The sequence below is a fragment of the Eulemur rufifrons genome, chromosome 19 (genome assembly GCF_041146395.1).
Source record: "Eulemur rufifrons isolate Redbay chromosome 19, OSU_ERuf_1, whole genome shotgun sequence".
NCBI lineage: Eukaryota > Metazoa > Chordata > Mammalia > Primates > Lemuridae > Eulemur > Eulemur rufifrons.
This window is the reverse complement of record NC_091001.1, coordinates 85,860,429-85,885,494: the sequence shown is the minus strand read 5'-3', so window position 1 is coordinate 85,885,494 and position 25,066 is coordinate 85,860,429. Positions and strand designations below refer to the sequence as shown.

The 25,066-nt window shown below is 35.1% G+C and overlaps 1 protein-coding gene across 3 annotated transcripts in view; it reads right to left on the bottom strand.

Moving 5' to 3' along the window:
* MAP4K3 (mitogen-activated protein kinase kinase kinase kinase 3) overlaps positions 1–25,066 on the bottom strand; it is a 150,411-nt gene that overhangs the window by 51,328 nt on the left and 74,017 nt on the right. For all 3 annotated transcript variants that reach the window (XM_069494991.1, XM_069494992.1, XM_069494993.1), the window contains 11 exons: positions 24,877–24,967; positions 15,991–16,055; positions 13,815–13,870; positions 13,178–13,225; positions 9,942–9,984; positions 8,312–8,384; positions 3,609–3,740; positions 3,349–3,411; positions 3,180–3,261; positions 2,970–3,080; positions 448–526 (listed from right to left, as the gene is read on the bottom strand). In XM_069494991.1, the coding sequence (XP_069351092.1) occupies positions 448–526; positions 2,970–3,080; positions 3,180–3,261; positions 3,349–3,411; positions 3,609–3,740; positions 8,312–8,384; positions 9,942–9,984; positions 13,178–13,225; positions 13,815–13,870; positions 15,991–16,055; positions 24,877–24,967 (843 nt within the window). The remainder of the gene's footprint in view (positions 1–447; positions 527–2,969; positions 3,081–3,179; positions 3,262–3,348; positions 3,412–3,608; positions 3,741–8,311; positions 8,385–9,941; positions 9,985–13,177; positions 13,226–13,814; positions 13,871–15,990; positions 16,056–24,876; positions 24,968–25,066) is intronic.

Sequence of the window (25,066 nt, the reverse complement as noted above, 5' to 3'; positions counted from 1 at the left end):
TAACTTTCTGCCATAGAATCTTCCAGCTACTTTTCAGGTAACTGTTGGTCAATCATCCCAGTCTGTAGCACTGTTTATGATGTTCTTAAAATGTAAAAAACTCCCAGCTCTCTGTAACTGTTCATTGGTTCTGATCTCTGTACTTTAATAAGCTCTCTAGGTGAGTTACAGGCACATGTGAGTTAAGAAGCATTGCCTTGATTACTTCTATCCTGCTTATTCTGAGAATTTTATTTCTCTTCCCAAGCAGTAACAACATAAATACACACCCTGTACCCCTGCCACCAAAAATTCCACAGGAATAAGGAAAATAAAATTCTTACTGCTCTACTTTAACAGTGTTTAGTAATAAAACTGTTTGGAAGACAAGAAACTGTAACTAAATTGTAACTTGAAATCTTATTTTCCATTGTTAAATTATGAACTGTGTATAGTATATATACTTACAGTTTATTTCCGAGCGTGTTTTTTCTTCTCTCACATTTCTACTTGTTGAGTGAATTCTATGTGGCACAGCAACAAGTGGCTGGAATAGAATGAAATCAATACGTGGCACTGGATAATCAGGTCAGTTTGATCCACAGAATAACCCAAATATGAAGAAATACTTCATTTTAGGTAAAAATGGGAACAAAATACAACAATTTTGCAAATACTATAAAAAAGGACAACCATAATCACAGCTCAAACTATGAAGGTGAAAATATTTTTATTACCCACTTAACATAAATCATTACTTGTACTGGAAAGAGCACTTCTGTGACTAGATTAAATACATACGAAATTAAATACAAGTAATAATGTATTCTGATTTTTTTTTTTTTTAAGAAATGGGTTCTTGCTCTGCTGCCCAGACTGGAGTGCAGTGGTATGATCATGGTTCACTGCAGTCTCAAACTCTTGGGCTCAAGCAATCTTCCTGTCTCAGCCTCCCCAGTAGCTGAACTACAGCCATGCCACTACACCAAGCTAATTTTTAAATTTTTGTAGAGACGAGGGTCTTGCTATGTTGCCCAGACAGGTCTCAAACTCCTGGCCACAAATGATTTTCCCGCCTTGGCCTCCCAAGGTGCTGGGATTATAGCTGTGAGCCACCATGCCCAGCCTATCCCACTTATTTACATGTGCAACATTAGACTTGTCTAGATCCATTTTACAAGGATGAATCAAGTACACTAAGCACTTTGGATCTGTTCTGACATCAAGAAATCCTGGGGCTGGGCACAGTGGCTCACGCCTATAATCTCAGTACTTTGGGAGGCTGAGGTGGGAGAACCGCTTGACGCCAGGAGTTCAAGACCAGCCTGGGCGACATAGTGAGATCTCATCTCTAAAAATAAATAAATGAAAACAAATTGGCCAGGTGTGGTAGAAAGCACCTATAGTTCCAGCTACTCGGGAGGCTGAAGTGGGAAGATCACTTGAGCCCAAGAGTTCCAGGCTGTAGTGAGCTATGATCATGCCTCTGCACTCCAGCCTGGAAGACAAGAGGGGGACCCTGTCTCTCAAAAGGAAAGAAAGAAAGGAAGGGGAAAGGGCAGGGGAAGAAGAAGGGACAGCAGGGGAAGGCAAGGGAAGGAAATTCTGAAGGGGAAGATAACAGTGTAAAGATTATCATTTGCTTCTATCATCTAATGATGACTGAACTCAGAAGCCTTTTAAGGTTTATTCTTCAACTGATATTTAAAAAAAATAATATTTAAAAAACATATGCACATTAATATACACATTTATAGATAATTGTGGATATTGGTTTGAATTTTGCTCTTTGCCACAACTGTTACCATAACTGATTTAAGTAATTGTCAAAAACTGTATAACTTATGTTTAGGTGGACTCGCAGCATTTTATGTTTTTCAGAAGCTTTTTTTATTAAAAAAGTGTTCTTCATTCTATTTCAGTTCCTCTAGGTTATAGGTACACCATTATAATTTCCACGAGCAGGAATCATGCCATATTGAATTCTTTTCTTTTAAAGAAATCTTTGTAAAGAAGACTCACCCTTGTAATAATTTATAGAAACTAACCTAACTAGTTAAATGTGATCACAAAGGAGTATTGGTAAACTTATACTCTGCATGTCTCAATATGAGATTTGTCAAGGTTTCCCATAGCAGAAAAAGAATAAACAGAAAAATCTGATTTAAGGAAACCCTTTGAAAATGGAACCTCTAGCATGTCAGGAAGAAAACTGATACCTATTTCAAGAAGTTAAATGATTATAAGAAGAAAGACATTTTTAAGTGCCTTCCATAAAGCTAGCAGAGTTCAAGGACATCCACCTTTGTTTACACAACCAATAACAGAATTCTGCCATGTCACATATAGTGAGAGTTTATTTTGGGTGCTACAACTATAACTGTGCTACGAATATTACATATGCTAACAGAAGTGAAGCTTCAATTAATATCAATGCTTCCGTCATATTAGGGTTATTCTATTCTCTAATAACTACCCTGGCTTATGTTTTTTAACATTTCCATAGTGGATAATTAGAGTTTCAGTCACCAACAAAATCAATCCTATACTTCATGAATCTTTAATAATTCATAAAGTATGGTAAAAGCATTCCTTTTGAGAATCAAACTAAAGAGGAAATTTTGAGTATTCTAACATCTTCTTTAGGTACTTCCCATTTGTTTTTCCTTTTACAGTGGATGACTTATTTGGCAACTTCATCTAAAATGACTATTTTGAAATAACTACAGTAATTTCAACAAGTGGATTAAATGATTTGCCTTTTCCATTTTCAGACAATAGTCACCTATAAGTAGCCAATAAAAAAAAATCTAGTACATGACTTCCCAGGAGAGACAAAGTCAGAGAGTTAATTATCCTTGCAAGAGCTTTTTCATTTAAACTAGATCCAGAAGTTTAAAAAAATTGATTTTGAGATGTACGTACATACATACATCACACACACATATATACATATGTTACATATACCAGTTGGGAAACACAATTCCTACCTCAGGATCATCATCATCAAAATCATGATAAGTGGAATGATCTGGATTATTCACTTTATCCAACAGCTCAATTGCCAAAGACCGTGTCAAAGGTTGTGTGACAAAAGGGTGCTATAAAAATAAAATATAGTACAGAACACTTACTAGAAATCTGATTGAATGGCCTTTTATCTTTTGAAAAATATACATATTTCAGGGCAAGAATAATACCTGTAATAATTTTTCAGCAGTAGGTCTTTTTTTTGGATTTTTGGTAAGTGCCATTTTCACAAAATGATGAAAACTATTTGACCTAAGAAATTTTGAAAATTAGACTTTTACATTTCAATTCTTTTTTTGCTCATCTTACTATAAAAGTAAATAACACAAAAATACTTACCACTTCATTTTATCCTTTAGTTTAGGAGGCTGAAAATTGCTTTTTGTCATTAGAAATAATGCTCTGAAAAATTAACAAATCATCACACAGCATTTTAATATTTCACATTTTAATGCGAATATGAATTCTATTACTATTTATGCCCAAAAAAGGTAAAGCAAGACTAAGAAAATCATTTGTTCACGACAAAATAAATAATAGTAAGAGGAAAAAAAAACTTAATTTAAGCACAGGATTCTTCAACTTTATGATGCACTGACCTCATTGGGTGTAAGTCAAACATAGGAGGCTGCAGCTCAGCAAGTTCTATGGCAGTGATTCCTACTGCCCAGAGGTCACAGAGCTGATTGTACCCCCCTTTCCTCTCAACAGCTGCAACTTCTGGAGCCATCCTGAAAGAAATATTCCAGAAAAGAAAAACCTTCTGTTTATTGTATTTTCTCTCATAGTCCCCCCAGAGGCACATGGAATTATCACTATCTAAATTAAGGGATAGTTAGGCCTTGACTTCTGAAAAATAAATATATAGTACTTCAAAGGTCCACCTTTTCCAAGATCTTGACATCTCATAGGACCCTCCATCCCAAGCCTCTACTGGTAATTCCGTTGTTACTTTGGTATACTACCTACTAAGGTTTATAGAAGTGTACAATTATAATAGAGCAACATGCCCAAAGTTCATCCACATTTCCAATCTCTCTTTGTGCATGCAAAATTCTATAAAGAAATAACATTTGCAGTAAATAATCTATAATTTTTAACTCTACCTCCTTACATCAATTAACTGCAAACTGGCCTCTGTTTTTACTTCACCAAAACTATTCCTCGGGGTACCAATAATCTTTGTATTTAGTATTTAATTCGTATTTACTACAAATTTATTTGGCTTTTTTCAGTTTTATTATAGTAACAGAAAAGTTATAAAAATGAGTGGCTACTTTTTAAAAATGCATGTATCTAGAAGAAAGTTATCTAAATTCAGTAATTTTTTTTTTAACTTTCCTACAGTCTTATTCTACTTCTCCTATAAATTTGTATTTGACTGATTTAAATGATTAATTTTCAAATATAAACATCTGAAATTCTAAACAATCATTTTGAAAACAACTAATTGAGATAAACATTTCAACTCTCCACTATCAAAGAGCGATTTAAATAGGTAGCCTTACAAATGTACATTTGTCTTCTTGGTAAGATTTCAGAAAAGTCAAGTAAGTTAGTAAAGTTAAAAACAAAAATAAAAAACCCTCTAACTTTCAAAATGCTTGGTCTTAAAATCTTTTAAATCTGAAAGAGTCTCTTATAAAACCTTAAATTATAAGAAAAGTGAATTTTAAAGTATGGCAGTTATTACTTTATTGATGGCTAGATTCTAGGTACCTGGTAGAAATGCCCTGGTAGGGTATAAAATGCATACAGGTGATATGGTTTAAAAAAATCAGTGAATACTTTAGAAAAACTTGTTAAAGACAAATGTCTAAAGACAGACCAAAATATCTGGCAAATTAGGTAAGAACATGACCGGGAGGGCTATAGACTATATGATGTCATCTGTATGCCATTTGAAGAAAAGGTAAAACTAAAGAGACAGAAATCAGATCAGGGGTTAACAGGCTAGGGCTGCCGGGAGAAAGCTTACTAAAAAGGCACAAAAAGGAAATTTTTTTGGATGCTGGCAATCTGTTTTAACTTGATTGTGGTGGTGTTTCTTACCACTACAGCACACAAGTTTCTCAACATTCATAGACTTTCTGTACCTAAAAAGAGTAAATTTATACCTCAATAAACCTAAGTGGAAAAAAATCACAGGCTTTACACGTCTAAGTTCTCGCTGCAGCTTAGGAAAACACAAACTGGGAAATACAGTTGATGCATTATGGGTGTGGTTTGCACTACTAAGATGGAACTCTAATAAGTGATCCACTCAAAGAAAAGGACTTAGTTCTGTATCAAAAGATTGTTGAATAAATGTATATACATGTCTTAAATTGAAATGGAGTGTTTAGGGTACACATGTATTACTTTTGAGAATTGCCACTTCAGCAGACTTTTTTGAATAACTGAATAACTACCAACCTAATCACTTCGGAAGAGAGAGATTCCATATTCTCAGAGTTTAGGTGAGAAAAACATGATACTAGAAAGAGAGATATAGAGGGGTGGTATTCAAAAAAATCAACTTTACCTAATTCACAATTTCACATGTTCCCAAGATATTTCCCACACTATCGTAAGAGGAATGGCATTAGTTTTTAATCTCTAAAGCTGTTGGAGATCAGTCATCATCAACAAACGTTTAATGAATATGTGTACAGAATCAGGCTAGACCCTGTGGATTGAATGAGAGAGTTCATTCAGATGTTTGAAATAAAATTGAGAAGATGGAGTACTTAAAAATAATGACAGATAGCTCTTCAAGCCCTCATTCCTCTCAGAAATCAACCCAAAACAATAAAAAGAACAAAGAGAAATATAAACACACATTATCTTTGAGAAGTCCAGGAGGCATATTTTACCTAGAACCATAACACACAAAGACTGAAAATAGACAGGAGAGTAGTAAACGATGTAGCAAACAGGAGGCAGGGCAAACCTTCTTGGGTGCCAAGGAAAAGAACAACCCAATCAGCCCCAAAGAATCCCAGAAATGTCGACAAGTTAGGGTTAAAAAGTAGCAAAAGTGGGGTTGCGACTGGGCTGAAAACAGGAGTATCTGAAAATGTCAACAGTTAGTCCTTCAGATTCCTACTCTCATCCAGTAAGCCCTGCAATTACTCTTTCCTCATTCCCACTGGATAAGGACCAAGATAAACAAGAGAGGCTTCAGACTAAGATAGCAGGAACAAAGGGGAGCAGGGATTAAAGGGAGAGGACACAATTAAGTAGATGTGTGTGTACACACAACAATGAGTTCTCCAGCTTCCTTCACTTGCCCAGTTCTAGAACACTAACAACCAGGTGTACACCCTACATTCCACGCACAACGAGTTATGAATCAATTGTTAGTATCTTGCTTTTCAAAGTGCACCAAATTGCAAGGATTATCAGACATTTGAGAGAAATCTTTATCATGCAACTGTGAGAGAAAAATTTGAGGAACTCTTACAGAAAGTAGAACAGAAAAGATTTTTAAAAAGTGAGAGAAGATGTAAGAAAATTAATGGATTAATTTAAGTGGTCCAAGATATTAACTAATGAGTTCTAGAAAGAAAGAGCAGGAAAAAGTATAGCAAAGAAATTATCAAGTAATATAAGAGTATTTCCCATAACTGAAAAGACAAGAATCTCTGGACTGAAATGCACAAATGCCAAGTACAACAAATAAAAGTAAAAACCCAAAAAAACAAACCAAAATATTCTGTGATCTATCATTATGGAATATCATAACACCAGGAATGATTCTGGGGGAAGGAGTTACATTTAAAGGATCATGGATCATAATAGCATCACACTTCCCGTGGGCACCACAGAAAAGAAAATACCAGCACAATACTTCACAAATTGCAACCCAGAATTCTATACCCATCCAAATTAACAATAATGTGCAAGGCCAGACATACAAAGTCTCAAAAATTTTATTTCCCATGCACTCTTTATCAGAAAGATATTAAAACATATGTTTCACAAAAAAAAGGGAGTAAATCATGAAAGAGAATATAAGAAAGGAATCCCAAACTGAAGATAAAAAACTTCCAGGGCAGAGCTACACAAAAGAGTTAGAGAATAAATAGTTCAGGCTGGACTAGGAGGGAAGAGGATTCCAGGAAGAATTATTCCAGGAAAAAAACAAGAGCAAAACCAAACAGCCAACCAGACAGACAAAAATCAGGACTGACAGACAATCTGATAGACTTTATGGTCTGGAAAATTATTTACAAAACTGTAAAATGTGGGAAGGTATGGGAAGTCTTAATCAGGGATTTAAAAAAAACTCCAAAACTAAGAAAATTAAAAACGCAATTATTAAAATCCAGGAAATGTTTTTCAAGTATAATAATTGACTCAGCAAGTCACTGGAAGGATAAGATGAATGAAGACAGCCAAGATCTTCACCTATCATAGCACAAACTGTATAAATAATGGGTAATCCTAGAGACAGCAGAAGATACTAGAAGAGTTTTTCTTATAAGCCGTTTTAGCACTAAGTAGTAACAATTAGTGCCGCACCACTGCTGATGAGTCAGATGAGGAGGGAATCAGGGGACTGGCAGCACATCAGCTGAAGGACGGCAGGACTCCCAGAGCACTGTCATTTCAGACAAAGTAATGGTATGATCAAAAAAGCTCTATACCCATCTACCACTACAATGATAGGGCTTAATATCATATCCGCACATAGTTAAGTGGCCAAAAACTATTGAGTAAATAAATGAAGGAGCAGGATAGTTTTTATAGGGCAGTCAAAGAATACCTAGCACACAAATGAGACTAGAAAAGAAAGTCTGTGGAGGAGATTAATAGGATTAATAGGTTAATAAAGTAGATAGAGGTCAGATCATGGAAGATTCCACATCTCAAGAAATCTGCATTTGATCTTGTAGACAACCAAAACATGCCAAAAAGTTTTGAGTAAAGGGGTACTGTGAATAATGTAATGTTGAAAGACTAATTAGAATATGGACTAGAAATGGGAGTGGAGAAAGATATAAAAACATCTGTGAAAATACATGTGTTATGTGTAGGAGCAGGGACTGGGTTTCTCCAACAAAGCTAGCACTGTACCAAGGTTCCTGAAAGCCATATCAGTCTTTAAAGCATTTTCAGGTTAATGAAAAATAACACGGTAGAATATTTTTTGGCCATGTAATCCATTTACAAGCATACATTGCTAAGTTACTTTACTATTGATGACCTTTTCCTTAATGTCTTAGTCCTAACAATTTGGACCAGTCTACATTTTTTAGAAATGTTGTATCTAATAATGATAGAACAAAAACCTACATATCAATTAAAATACAATTACCAATATGGCGTGCCAATGAAAGACTTCCGTTTGGCAATTGTAGCTGTTATCTGTGCAGATACTCCAAAATCAGCTATTAAAAAAATGAGAAACATTTAGAAAAGAAAACTGAGAGAAAATAAAATTGTTAAGGCAATATGAAATTCAATAATTATCTTTATTAGGTTGATTTCACAGAAATGTGAGATATTTTTAAATATTACATTAAAATTTTTAACTTTAATGGACTAGCACTAAAATATCACAAAAGCAGTCAGTGTGTATCATAACCAAATAGATTCCCACATATCCCCACATAAATCAAATGACAACAAAGGTCAAGATCAAATAATTTTGATAAGAGATAGCTAAGAAAATCTAAGCTGCCAGATTTATTAATATTATAATTCCTAATTCTTAGGACCTGAAATTCAAGGAGTACCACTGGAAGGGACCTTTATGTAGTAGTATATTCCATTCACTCTCTGCATACCCATGATGACTGACATCAAATAAACCAGTAAGTCTACTGACAATTCCATATAGCTTGAAAAGACATTCAAACAGAATATTCCCAAAATCTTAGCTTAGCAATATATTCTAGTACCAATATTGATTACTATCAGGAAATTGATTTTGATGCACAATTTATTACTATTCTTTAAGATAAGTATGTTGAGTTCTAATATTCTCTAGTTTAGCACTGATGATTTCTAAATCCTTCTCAACTAAGACACAAACAGTATGCATTTGTGCAAGGGACATAACATTGCCACAAAATATTAAATTGCTGATAGGAACTGTTCACTGGGCAATTAATAGCTAGATAACTGAAAAGAAAGGATTTTCTGCTTTTCTCGTATTTAAAGGTCACTTAAAAAAACTTTATTACGTTAAATGTTAATTATTAGATACATATTTTAAAATGATTAGCCCTACAATAGGCTGTAGTTCAAAATAGTGTCATTTATATTTTTATAAAATACATATTTTAAATCTTGATTCATTCTATATAGCTCAAAATTGTTTCATATTTGTTATTAAATATTTCATTTAATACCTAACAGATATGACTTTATGAAACTACTATATTGAACATCTGTTCTGTTTTAGGCTTTCAAATTAAGTCATTATAGGTTTTGAACTCAATTTTAATTATAACTTTAACAACCAAAAGTTACAAAATGTAATATAAGTTACTGCTCAAAACAAAGCAACATTCAGAATCTAAATTACATTCTTATATAAGTAATAATGTGTTTTGTTTTAAAAGCTCATGTAAAGAATGTAGGATTTCTGGAGTTACTTATTTTTAAATTTTTGTTTGTCTTATTTTTTGGTTATTAATAATTTTGTCCAGATTTCTTACTAGAAGTCACATTCCTGGGTTTAGAGGTGAAAGAATTCCCAAAGGATATTGTTTCACAGTATCTTTATAATAAATCTGTCTTATGTGAAGGACAGACTTTATCCTGCCTGAGAAAAGAGGAAATGGATACAGAGAGGTAACATCGGCTCTGTAATGAGATTTCCATCTAAAAATACATAGATACTGTCCTGGGGAGGGAAAAGTTGATCCTACAAAGGAAAACATAAACTTACTATATTTTAGAATAGATTTGTACACGTGACAAAATTCCAGTTTACTTACCTAATTTCACATGACCATTATCCGTTAATAGAATGTTAGCGCCCTTCAAAGTGAGAACATTTTAGTTAAAGTAGGAAACAGACATTTTATCAGACAGCACATATAATAGATTAAATATACATACTGAAAATAATCACAGCTTTAAACCCAGAAATACTTAAAAGTATACTCAATTAAAATGTTAAATCATTATACTCATAGGAAAATTTATTGTCCACCTTTTAAGCAATTTGACTAACCTTATAAAATGTTCTGTCTTATAGAAAGCTGCTACTAACATAATATGAAGTTAATATAAAAGTGATATATTAGTTTTCATCTAAGTGTTATTTCCTCACTGATCATACACCATCACTATACTATTACTTTACAATGGCATTTTCAATTGCTTGTATCACACTTTAAACTGGATTACTATTTATTTTTTTTTCTTTTTAAAAAAAGAAAATCTCCCTTTCTAGGAACTCACCATCAGCTGAACCAGTGCAGCTGGTGTGAGATTTTATCTTGCTGCTTAGTATATGAGGTTGTCTAACCTAATGTGCCTTGCCAACAGTTTAAAGCCATCCAGTATATAAACAACTAGCCACAGGCCCACAGAATTAAAATGTCACCTGTATGCATGACCTAACAGCATTTCAGCCATTTTTAAAAATTTTTATTTATTTATTTAGAGACAGGGGTCTCGCTCTATGTTGTCCAGGCTGGCCTCAAACTCTCCCGAGTAGCTGGGACTAGGTGTGCACCACTGTGTGCAGAGCCTACTTTAGCCACTTTTGCTTGTTGACCTAAGCTCAAAGAAGATGACTACCTTAATAAGCTCAAAGCTTTTGCAGGAGGTAGAAATACTATATCCCAAAGGTATTACAAGTCCCCTTCACCCCGCCCCCTTCTTTTCTATGTTTAAACAAGAAAGCCAAAGTAAGCAGCCTCTTTAGTCTAAGGTGCCATCAATCATGTAAGTACAGGTCTGGGGGAAAAATACTGAGAACCCTACCACCTCCAACCACCATAAGGAAGAAATAGCAGAAGACTGGAAGGAAAAAAGAAGAAAAAAAAAATAAACAGGAAGGTTCTCAGACTCCAAATGTCACCAGTGAAACTAAGTGGCACTCATCCACGGATACTGCTGTAGTTCTATGGAATAACAGCAGAAAGGAGAAAAAGGACAGAGAAGAGACTAGAGCAGGGATTTTAACTTGATCTAGGCCCTTAGCAATCTAGACTTCTGCCAGAGTCTTCAGTTGGCTTCCCCAGCTCCAGATTAATTTTCCTAAGTTATAGCTTACAGAACATTACTTGTATATCATGGCTGGCTTTCTTTCCTTCTTTTCATCCATCCCACTTTGAGAGAGTACTAGTAGTCAGGAGGTATGTTTTTAACCTCTGGAGCTACATAATGAGTAAGTTTCAACTCTCATGGAGTTTACATCCGAATAGAAAAGGAAGAAAATCTAAAAGTAAATATATTTATCATTTATCTATCTATCTATCTTTCTACCGGCACATGAATGAACCAACGTATGATTCAAAGTCAGGCAGAGGTAAGTACTCTGAAGACAAATAAAGCAGGGAACAGAAGGCTTCTCCTAAGGTAGTAATATTTAAGCAGAGATCTGGAGGAAGTAAGAGTACAGCCGTGACAAAATCTGGGAGAAGGCCATTCCAGGAAAAGGGAACAGCAAACACAAAGACCTGGGGCCAGAATGAGCTCTATTCCAAGAACAGCAAGTTTAGTGTGGCTGGAACAGAGTAAGTCAAACAGAGAGGACTGGAGTATGAGATGAGGTCACAGAGAATTGCAGGGGCCAGATCCGGCATAACCTTATAGGCCATGTGTAAAGGCATCTGGACTTTATGCTGAGTATGATGGGAAACCAATGGTGGTTTGTAAGCAGGAGGGTGACAAGACCTGACTGAAAAAGATCACTTTGGTTGCCAGGTGGAAAAGTTACTGCAGAACCACTCAAGAATGGGAACAGTGAGACCAGATAGAAGGTTATTACAGAAGTCTAGTTGAGATATATTACAGTAACTTAGACAAGGGTAGAAATACTGATGCTCAGAATCTTGCCAGTTAGGCTCAAATTCTGAAGTCCAGCACACAAGTCTTTGCACAATGGAATACCAAACTACTCAGCCAACCCTATCTCCTTTTACTCTTATACATTCTCTTCTCTTCAATAATATGATACAGTTTTTATGTTCTCTAAAACGGCATCACACTTTCTAACCTCTGTACTTTTGCTCACACTGTTTTCTCTGCTTGGAATGCACTCCAGCTTCCACTTCTAACAAAAACCTGCCAACCCTTCCAGATCATCTACGTGCCAATGAAACAGAGCCTTTCTCAAGTTATTCATCTTCTTATGCTCTCTTCTACCTCTGAACTTCAAAGTTCTTTATGTCTTTTAGCAACTTATGAAAAATACCTAAAAAGCAAGAGATCTCAACAGGTTACCTGCAAGTCCACTGAAATTTCATGGACAATCTGAGGGCATGTGCATATGGGCATTTTCTGAGGAGACAGTCCATGGTTTTCATCAGAGACTCAAAGGGCAACAAGATTTGCCCCAACCCCCACCCCCTAAAAAGGTTAAGAAACTTTATGTTAGAGAAAACAAGAGGGGAAGAGAGAAGAGGAAGGATGATCAAGGAAGAAGGGACAAGGAAAATAAACGAAAGGAAAAAGTATCTAAATTAGGGAAATGGCACTATCTTTAGAAATAACTTCAGGAGTCCCACCACAGCACCTGCTGTGCCACTGAGCTAACCCCAGCACATCCAGGGCATCTGCTCTCCTCTGCCAGCTAAATAAATAAAAGGCCATCAGGAAATACCAAGGCTCAATATATCCATTTTGATACATTCTTAATGATAGTTCCTTAAGATTACCAAAACTTACTGGAAGATTTAAAGCATGAAACTTACTAAAAATTGTAACTTAAAGAAAGCTATGGACCCAATCAGCATTTTATAAATAAATAACTACAAAGAAGCTAAAATGAATTATTAAAACATTAATCCACTAAATTATACATTTTAAATGGGTGAGTTTTTATAGTGTGAATTGAATCTCACTAAAATCAAACTTTTCAAAGTATCACTCATTTTTATTACAGTAACATATTTCAGATAACGAATTAATCAAATGATCAAAACAATTTTGCTCAACAATATGATAGGAATATTTTAAAATGAAGACAGGGTTACTAGATTAAAAATATAACATATACCTTTATATCTCTGTGCATTTTTCCTTTACTGTGAAGATAATATAATCCCTGGAGTTTCAAGAAAACAGAAAAAATAAATAAGATTTTATCACAGTTAGCATTTTAACTGATCAACTGGGTATTAATCTCTACATTTTATTTACTCCTTACAGAAGATCTAGTAGTAATCATTAACATATTTTAATGAGATAGCCTAACAGACAACAGAATCAGGAAAATGAGTTAATTTTTCTCAGACAATTTTCAGTAAATTATGCAAAGTTTGAAATAACTTTTAAACAGTGTATATCCAATTGGTATCAAAGTAAGTTTCAATTTCCATGACAGTGTTTAATTTTCAAGCCTTTCTTTGGTATTAAGAGGAACATAATATATATAATAAATTCATAGGGCTTGAATTTTAGGTTATATTGTAAACTTTAGGCTTGGAAGTATTTATTTGTAAATACAATCTGAGTTTGTTACACAATTAAAAAACTCTTCAAGAGTTTAACAAACTATTAATATAATATTTAATCCTTAATTTAACAAGTAATGGACAATAAGTAAACAGTTGAATAATGAAGGTTACTTTTTTTTTTTTTGGCAAACATTGTCTGGTAAAAGAATGGTACTTTTTAATTAGCACTTGATTTACCTGTAGTGTTTCTCTGCTAACATATGCAATTTGCAGTTCTGACAGAGGTCCAGTTACTATAAAAGAAGAGAACTAATATTAATATTAGTCAGTGCTGTTTTTCAGTAAATGATAAAGTTTTACAAGTTCCACTAAGCAACACACTTAATAAACCTAGACAATTCTACTACAGTGTAAGCTCCACGAGGGCAGGGTTTTGCTTTGTTAAATATGATTTGTTCATTGTTGTTTGTATCTCCAGTGTTTAGAACAATGTCTGATAGGGAGAGAAGCTGCTTGATAAATATTTCCAGAATGGGCCAGGTGCAGTGGCTCATGCCTGCAATTTCAGCACTTTGGGAGGCCAAGGTAGGAGGATGACTTGAGGCTAGGAGTTTGAGATCAGCCTGAGCAACATAGCGAGACTCTGTCTCTACAAAAATTAAAAAAAAGATTAGCTGGGCGTGGTGGCGCTTGCCTGTAGTCCCAGCTACTCGAGAGGCTGAGGGAGGAGGATCACTTGAGCCCAGGAGTTCGAGGCTGCAGTGAGCTATGATGACGCCATTGCATTCTAGCCCAGGCAACAGGGCGAGACCCTGTCTCAAAAAAAAAAAAAAAAAAAAAAAAGCCTCAAAATCCAAAATTATAAAATAAGTCAGAAAACAATTCACCATAATGATATAAAAGGTTGTGAAAAGTTGTTAAAGGACAATATTAAACAAAAAAAATTCAATGGAAAATAGAAAACACCTATTATGTTGGAACAATAAAAAATTCAAATGTTAGCTCTTAAAAAAAAGGTAAGTAAAAGTTAGAGGGGGGGAAAAAACGGGGAGAAGGAGCTTGTGAAAAAAATGTAAATTCGAAATGTGCCCCCTCACTATGGTAATTGAAAATATCTACACAAATTCTTTGATATTTCTCCCTTCAAGAGTTGAAACTTAATTCCCTTCCTGAATATGCACTGGACGTAAGTGACTTGCTTCTGAAGAACAAAATATGGCAGAAGTGACAGTATGCAACTTCTGAGACTACATCTTAAAAGGCTTTATACGGCCTCCTCCTTGCTCTCTCTAAGATCACTTGCTCTGGAAAAAGCCAGCTACCACATTGCGAAGACACTCAGGTTGTCCTATGACAAGATCCACATGGTGAGGAACAGCAACCTCCAGCCCACAGCCATCAAGGAACTGAAGTCTCTGGCAATAACCACAGAAGTGAATCATCTCCAAAGTAAATTCTCCAGCCCCAGTCAAGCTTTCACATTACTGCAGTCTCAGCCAATAGCTTGACTGCAACCTCGTGAGAAACTGTACGTTAGAATCATCGAACTAAGCCATTCTCAAATTCTTGACCCTCAGAAACTGAGAGACAATACATGTTGTAAGCTGCCAAATTTTGAGATCATTTATTATACACCAATAGATAATAAATCTTTGTAAAAAGGAAAAGTTTATTAAACATTTTAAGAAATCATAGGGAAAAGGTGATGGAATTAAGGACAGTAAAATAAAATACAAAAATTCCTTCCAAATAATCTTTTACTATCCACTTTATTACAATCCATCCCTAAGATTACTTAACAGGCTCCACACTAGAAAATGAGCCAAGCTACTGAGAAAACTGACATCATTAAATAGACATTATTTTATTTTACATTAATGAAAAACCACACCTCCAGCAAAAGAATAAGCTTACTCTGCAGTTTATGACAATAATCCATTAACAGAAATAGAATAGAAAAAGGAGGGAAAGAAAAGACTGCAAAGCCTGATTATTTTATTTTATAAATCTCTCTTATATACTCCATGGAATCCCCATGAAAATGTTCTAATCATTTTTGAATTCCCCAGAATCTGGCACTATCTTAGAGAGTAAACATTTAATTGATGTTTCCTGAATACATGAGAGCAAAATCAATTATCTCTGTATCATCATTACATATGTACCAACTGGATATTCTATTGGTTAGTACTAGCCATCAAGGCCTTTGCATTTCCACAGGTCTAAGTTTTCTCCAACTTATAAAAGCAAATGCTCCTTTCTTCCATATATATCTTAAATACCTTTATATATCCAAATAACATAATGATAAAACATACCTTTCTTTCCTTAAGACAATGTTAATGTTTTAATACAGTAAATAGCTGTTTTAAGAAATTCTACCTAATCCCTATAAAAATATGTTTAGTCTTACCATGATAAATATCTTGTAAAGAACCACCTCCACAAAACTCCATGCAAATCCAAAGTTTATCTCGCCTATAGAGAGAAAATAAGCATATATCATATCTTCATGATTAAAACTGTCTGAAGTCACAAGTATTTTAAGGTTGTGTGCTAAAACCTTGAAAAACAACATAAATGCAATGTGTTTTCTAAGAAAATGCTAATTAATCCCTATGAGTAAATGAATTACTTAATATAATGTGTTACTATAATCCAACCTGAGGTTTTAATACTTACAATATACCATTTTTTGGATATAAAGTCATCGTCAGATAACTCTAAATGAGAAAATTTCCCTTTAGTTAAAAACTCCCCCCATCCACCTACAGTTTGTGCATCTATCCAGACTCATCACAGAAAAATGGCAACACAACTCAAAGTATATTACTTTGGTAGCACTCTCATCAACAAAACAGACAAATGTAAATGTTACCCTCATATCTAGATTCAACAATGATCTTCCCAAAATATTGTTAAAATTTAACACTCGCTTGTCTTTAGATAGCATTTCTCTCTCACACTCGCATTCTAAGCTGTTATAATCATATAGCCATAAAAGAAATAATCAGAAAAGATTTATATAGCTTATTCCTTTGTTCATTCCTTTGTTCAATAATTCATTACTTCATCTCTTAAAATGTACCGGGAAATGTACTATTCTTAGGGGGCAGAGATAGAATAGAAAGTCTCTGAACTCAGCAAGCTCTATCTAATGCAGAAGAAAGATTCTGCCTTAATATGTGTCTCTTACACGATTGCCTTCACAGCGTCTAGAATATCCAGTAAATAAATATTTGTTTCATAAATGAATGAATAAACAAATCAATAGATCAGGGGTCAGCAAAATATGGCTAGTGGGCCAAACAGAGGACAAATAGGATTGGTTTGGCATGATTTCTTACTAAAGTCATGCTAATGACCACCTTTTTCTTATAAGTGTTCACTAATTATAAGATTAATCATTTATCCTAGAGTTTTGCTGGGCATTGATGGCTGACATCAGGTTTAATAGTCTGTATTTTCTAGAAATCACGTTTCCCCTTCATTTGCAAATTGGTCATTGCTGATCTCTAATTTCTGACACCTATTTGTCAAAAGATACTGACAAAGGATGATAATCACATTTGCTAAGTTTTCAGGATGAGATACAATTTAAATAAATCTAAAAGCTTAAATTTATTTAAAGTGTCTAGCTACTCTATAATTAGCTACTTACCTCTTATTCTTCAATTCTATCTTAATAATGATTTTCCTACCCTTTCCAGTTTGAAAACAATTTTCCTTGGTAGAGAAAATGAATGCAGGAAATGAGTTCTTTGCTTTCGTACATATTTCAATATCATACTGCCTTCTACTTGAAGTTGGTCTATTCCCTTTTCTCCTCTTGCTTAAATATATAATTTTCTATTCATTCCATATAAAATGACCTTCCAGTTTATAGGCAAAAAGAAAAATCAGGACTATATATATTAAAGCTTTAGTTTTTAAGATCCCTAAAATACTTCACCTTTATAACATTCTATTTAGTTAAAGTCTGATATTATCAAAAAAAACTTGAATGGTCAGAGTGTACTGGAAAAATGACTCTCCTTTGTTCTATGAATATCTCTCTTGTGATGATAAATCTACATTGGCTTTTGATGATTCACCAAGCCACCTGCCTAACAGGAAAGGACTTGAGTTAATCAGCCCATTTTGTGCAGGTCAACAAACTATTAATACATAAAATCTTTGTTCCTAGGTATCTGAATAGGAATAAAATTAACCACTCAGGTAAATGTTCACCGTATCAGTATTAATTTCCTGACTCAACAAATCCTTAGATTTTTTTTTTCTTATTTTATAAAATTATTTTTCTATCTTACAAGGAACTGAAAAGTAAGCAGAGGGGGGGAGTTCATTATTTTAATCTTCTAGTTCAGTTACTAGAGTATACAGGGACCAAAATTCTAATAGCTATTTCTTGGACCTAAAAAATCTTATAATTTCTAAACCACACCTTTTAGTCTTCTCATACATTATAACACATCACAGACTTAAAGCTGACTGAACTAAGTATAAGTATTTATACATTTTTTCAAATAAATAGCATAATTTAATAAGTAAAATAAAGTGTGATCAAGATCACCGAGAATGAGCAGCTCTGTAACGTCTGCTAGAAACTGGCCGGCATGGCCAGCTCTGCTCCAAACTAGAGCTCCCTGGCCCCTGTACTTTACTGCGGGTTGTTTGCTGACCAGAGCTTTTGCCAATGGCTACTCCATTATATTCAGTAAAATAATTCAACTTCAACCTTAATCATCAATGTGAAAAATAAAAAGTTCAATAACTGCTAGATGTTTTAATATAACTTATTTAACATGAACAGAATTTAAAATGCTTTGGTTCATTTTAAAACAGATACGCAAAAACTACTGCATTTCAAAGCTATAGGTAATCCATTCCATCTGCTTCCCCTTTAACAATGAGGGGGAGGGAGCTCTGTACTCAGGGGCTACAAGGTGACCCATTTCTCTATAATTATACCTAGCAATCCCCCAGTTCAGCATAATATTTCCAAAGTATGGGCCACTGGACAACAATCCTAAGTGAAGTATACTCCCATAAAGAAACTACTGTATAGTTAAACTGGTTTCAGAAATATCACGTACTACAGTCTTTTCTTGGAAACCAGCAAGGCCACTGCTATATTAAAGGCCTTGAGAAATTTTGTAGGGAGTAGGAGGAGGGAAAGGGGAACAAAATGGAAGGAGGAAAGATAAGAGAAGGAGGAAAAGGTGGGAACGAGGAAGAAGAAGGGAAGAAAGAGCAGAAGAAGGGAGATGGAGAAAGCTGGGAAGGGGAGAAGATGGAGGAGAAAAAAAGAAGAAATAAAACTTTTCTAATTTTGTTTAATTATTTACCCAAATTATTTTTTCCATGCACCTGTTTTTACAAAGTACATATTTGCATCCTTCACAACTAATGATTTGTAGAAAATACACTAGCAATATGGGTATAGGGAGGTAATCTTTAATTCCACCAAATTTTTTTAATTAAAGCAGTGGTTCTTAACTGGGAGAGATTTTGTCCCCCAGGGAATGTTTAGGAATGTCTGGAGACGTTTCCGGCTGTCACAACAGGGTGTGGAGTGAGTGGGTGTTGGTATCTAACAGAGAATAGGGATACTAACTATCCTACAATGCATATGACAGCTTCCCCCAACAGAAGGGTATCCTGGCCTAAAGTGTTGACAGTGCTGAAGGTAAGAAACCCCAGCTTAAACAAACAACAAACTATGATCAACTTTAAGGTATGTTCCTAATTCCTCTCAAAAATTGAAAAGAGGGACATTAGAGGGAAACTGGTAAAATCTAAACAAAGCATCTCAGTTTAGCTAATAGTATTGTGCCAATGTTAACTTCTTAGTTTTGATAAATGTACCATGGTTATGTAAGATGTTAATATCAGGGAAAGCTGAGTGAAGGCTACATAGAGAACTCAGTGCTATTTCTGCAACTTTTCTGTATATCTAAAATATCCCCAAATTAAAAGTTTCCCTTTTTTAAAGGAGAGGGTAGCTGGGTAGAAATTAAAGTGATTGAACTGTAATCTTTATTCTTATATTCTGAATATCCAAAACAACATTTATAAACACATTGCCCATTAAGATCTTATTGTTCCCCTTCCCAGTACTGTTAGAAAAAAATTCATCCAGTTTTATATAACTCAAAAGACCAACATCTCTTTCCTGGATTACTGTAACAAAAATGCACTATAAGTTTAACTAAACTAACTGCCAGTTTCAATCCCTTATACCCATTCAATCCATCTTCCACAGAACATACTACCTCACTGTTAAAACCTTTCAACAAGTATGTTCAATCCCTGTAGGTGCTAATTAAGACATAAGAGGTTCCTTTTTGCCTCAATCTCCACAGCCTTACCTATTGCAACTACAGTCAGCCCTCAGAGGGCTGTGGGTCCAGTGCCTGCGGGTTCAATAAACTTTGTAGGTTCAAAAACCAAGGATCGAAAATTTTTTTGGGGGGGGGGCAGGAATAAAAATATAACCAAAAATAACATAAATTTGAAAACACAGCATAACAACTATTTACACAGCATTTACATCGTATTAGGTATTATATCTAGAGGTGATTTAAAGTATATGGGAGAATATGCATAGGTTATATGCAAATACTATACTGTTTTATATAAGGGACTTGAGCCTCTTGGATTTTGGTATCCATGGGGATCCTAGAACCAATCCCCTGTGGATACCAAGAAATGACTGTACGCCCTCTTCCTTCTCAGGTTCTAATATGAGACTACTAGCCATCTCCTGAATATTTTGTGATTTTTCATGCCTGTGTCCCCTTTACCAAAAATTCCAATTTTCTGTACACATAGAGGTCTACCAATCTTTTAACACTCACTCTTTGGGAATTACATCATTCACAAAGCTTTCTCTGATTCCCTTGCTTAGACAAAATCAGGCATTCTACCATCCTTAGCACTTTGGTGCCTTACACCTAAGTTATTATTGCATTTAGCATATTGTGCTGCAATTACTTGCTCATGCCTATTTCTCCTATTAGATTATAAAACTCCTTAAAGGAAAGGATAGGTTTCATCTATCTCTCTCTCTCTCTTTTTTTTTTTTTTTAAAGAGATAGGATCTTACTGTTGCCTAGCTAGAGTACAGTGACCCAATCATAGGTCACTGTAGCCTCAAACTCCTGGGCTCAAGTGTCCTCTAGCATCAGCCTCCCGAGTAGCTGTAACTATGGGCACCACATCACCACACCTGGCCAATTTTACATTTTTTTTGTAGAGACAGGGTCTTGCCATGTTGCCCAGGCTAGTCCCAAACTCCTGGCCTAAAGCAATTCCTTCTGCCTTGGCCTCCCAAAGTGCTGAAATTGCAGGCATGAGCCACCATGCATGGCTTCATCTATCTTTATATCTGCAGAATCAATACAACATCCTACATACTAAGAAATAATGTAAAACACTTTGTAAACGGTGGTGTAATGGTATAAATGGTGGTGATTTACAAATATAAGTTGTTATAATGAGATAAATTATGCTCATCTAACCTAGTACTGTGTATTTCAAAGGTTTAAAACATTTGATCTAAATACAGTTTTTATTATGTGGATCTGATCTTCTACTGACTTATGTTTGAAGGATTATTTGTTATTTCTCAACCTAAGCTTTACTAAGAGTTCAAACTTCAGAGGACTATCACAATTTTCTTAACTTATTCTTAAAAGATATGCTGGGATAAGGAATGTTTAGAAGGAAACTGAAGTTAAGCTAATCTTTAGCTTAAAAGAAGCAATAGCTTGTAATCCCAGCACTTTGGGAGGCCAAGGCAAAAGGATGATTTGAGGCCAGAAGCTCGAGACCAGCCTGAGCAACACAGCGAGATCCTGTCTCTACAAAAAATGTAAAAATTAGCCTGGCGTGGTGGTTTGCACCTGTAGTCCGTGCTTGAGCCCAGGAGTTTGAGGCTGCAGTGAGCTATGATAACGACTACACTTCAGCCTTGGTGACAGAGCAAGACTCTGTCTCAAAAAGCAAAAAACCAACCCTCCCTCTACAAAGAGAAGCAATAATTAAGCTCTACTGAGATTTAACTCTACTATGATGATTTAACTCTTTTGTTTTATAAATACATAAAACACAAATATTGATACAAATATACATGAAACCAGGACAATTTAACTTTTAAAACTCTAGAGAAAAGCTTTGTCTGCCTAGTTCTTGTTGTATGATATGTTAATGATATTGAAAAGTCCAATAGGAAAGGTTCTGTTAAGAAGAATGTCAAGTATTCTGCTTTATAGGCGTTTAGTGTCAGTATTTCTACAGAAGTGAGCACAGGTGCCCTGTTATGAGATGGGCTCCTGGAGGTTAATTACATGCTCGTCATGTGTTAAAAAATTTCATAAAGTAAGTCTGATTCCCTAAGGGGGAAATTGGCCAAACAACATTTACCCAGTTTCCTCAATCTTTTGTCTAAATTTATTATAATAGACTGTAATACAGCAACAACATGGATGGAAGAAAGTTGCAGGGAACAGTATGTATCTGAAGAGGTTTCTATCAATTTCAAACAAACAAGATTTTCTCTCTGTAAAGTTATTCAGTAATGAGAAAGAATCCAAGAAATCACGTTTCCCCTGAGACTAAATCTGGCCTTCCCCGGCTAAGCAATATGGTATACCAAAAGACATCAGACTGCGTATCTGCAGGGCCAGGTTTAAATCCCAGTGCCAGTAAGGAGAAGTTGGATAACCTAAAGAAGTCATTTATCCAGCATTCCATTCTCGCCTCTGTAAAAAAGAGATCTGTGTGACAGATCTCTTAGTCCCGTCCAGCTCTATCACCCCAAGTCTAACCATTAGGATTCCCTATTCCAAATTTGGCTGAGTCTGAACTTCAATTGGAGAATATGAGAAGAACCTCTATAAAAGAAAAGAGCTAGAAAAAAGGAAGATTAGTTGCTGATCTATATTTGCTCATATCACTTTGATCAGCTATACTAGTTATGGAATAAAATCATATATTTAAACCAGTGTTTCCTAATATTAAATCATATAACACTACAAGAACATAGTTCTACTAAAAAAAAAGACCCTAATTTTGTCTGTTTTACTTGAGTTTCTGGGCAATTTTGCTTTCTATATTCTTTTTATTTAGGATAAAACAAAATCATAAAATAATACCTTGATGTTAAACTCTCTCAAGCATCTTATTTGTAAGATGGAAATAATCTCTACCATACAGTTATATTGCTAACCATGTTATTGAAAAGATCAAATGAGGCAATAAAATAATAGTACTTTAAAAATAGTTAAGAAGTAGTAGCAGCAGCAGCAGTAATAGCAGTAGTATTAGGGGTTAACATTTATTGAGCATTTATTATGTGCTAAGCACTGTTCTTAGCATTTTCCACATTCCTACTCATTAAGTGCTCACAGCTATCCCACTGTGTAGATATTATCATCCTCATTTTATAAACGAGGAAACAGAGGCACAGGGTGGTTAAATAATTCACCCCATGAGTCATACAGTTAATAAGTGATAGTGTCAGGATTCAACCCAGGTAATCTGACTCTAGAACTCGAGCTCTTAACTATCAAAGACACTATCATTATTCTCTCTGGCAAGAAGATCATGCTCATTTCACCATACTAAAGATGCTACATAAACAGATGGAGCCATCCTGAAATAATAGGTTAGGCTTGGGATGGTCTCACAGTTCTGGAAGATTCAGACGTTTGAGAAATACACTTTGATCCATGTCCCAGGGGAAACACAAAAACTCTCTTTAAAAGACCAGCTTGTGGCCAGGCATTGGTGGCTCACACCTGTAAATCCTAGCAGTCTGGGAGGCCGAGGCGGGTGGATTGTTTGAGCTCAGGAGTTTGAGACCAGCCTGAGCAGGAGTTTGAGACCAGCCTGAGCAAGTGCGAGACCCTGTCTCTACTAAAAAAAAATAGAAAGAAATTAGCTGGACAACTAAAAATATATATAAAAAATTAGCCAGGCATGGTGGTGCACGCCTGTAGTCCCAGCTACTCGGGAGGCTGAGGCAGGAGGATCGCTTGAGCCCGGGAGTTTGAGGTTGCTGTGAGCTAGGCTGATGCCATGCCACTCTACCCCAGGCAACAGAGTGAGACTCTGTCTCAAAAAAAAAAAAAAAAAAAAGACCAGTTTACACTTAGGAGAAAAATGCTGAATTTAAATGATTTTAAGAGATTGTTTCTTTGAGCTGATATAGTAATTGCCTATGCTGTGGTGGGTCTGCTCCCTAACAAACTGATGCAGAATCTGTGTTAGGTTGCTATTTGAACCACTCACCATTAAAGTAGCTTCAAACTGGCTGTTAAAGAAACCATGTAAAATGTATTGACTAAGGGGTAGTAGTACCTATCCCTATGTGAAAAGGGTTAGTTAACTCCTTAAAACTCCATTAAACCCACCCACCACTTTAACCAAAGTGAGGCAATCAAAGCTGTACAGGAGTGGTTAGAATTCCCCAGTCTCTTCTATCTGCTGTGCCCAAATGAGAAGAGAAGTGTTTTGTACCTGCGTCATCTGAGAATGGGAGCCTGTAAAAAGTTATAGTATAATGGATGTTGCTATAGTATATTGGAGTTTTTTAATACATAGCAAAATATTCTCCAACCCAACCTTTGAAGGAAACTTATAAACAACTAAGTTACAGTGTTCAATTCATGGTGCATATACAAGTCAATGGAAAAACAAGATTTGACCCTGAGGTGATCCCCTATGGCATGTGACCTGGGAAGCTGGCTTGGTCCTGCCAAAACAGAACAAGAAGAGGAAAAGTCACAGTCCTTTTAAGTTCACTTTAGGACCTGGAAAAATAAGTTATTAAAATAATTATAGGTCCTAGTCCTTTGGACAAAATAAAGGAAAGGGATGAGACAATATAGTATTCTTAGACTAGAAGCACAAAACACATGCAAAAGTTTCTGATTAAAAACATAACAGGAAGAGAGGCTCCTGACTCTAAATTCACCTTAGTCTAGAAGAAAGGGGCAATAGAATGGCATATTTAGATCTTTAGTCTACCACAGGAAGACTAACCATAAAAGTCCATTTTTACTTGCCAGCTTCCTCACTGAAACCACATCCAGGATTCCCAAGTCACAAGACTGTGACAGTGGTTACAGAATTAACATAATAGGTCATAAATAAAAATTCCATTTATGAAAATTACCTATCTTCAAAGCATTAAGAAAACCACAAAACATAGTATTAAAGCTAACTTTATTTTGTTAAATGTATTAGGTGATGAAATCATTACTGCTTGTCAAAAGGGAAATAAACAATGTACCTGAGATAGCTTCCAAAATAAGCAACAATATTTGGGTGTTTACAGTCTTTCATCATAATAATTTCTTGCTGCACAACTGCAAAGTCTTCTCCTAGAATAAAAAAAAAATCATGTTGAATATTTAGTAGGTAAGATTAGTTTCAAAATGCTCACTTATTTCAAAATATAATAATATAATTATACTTATTAA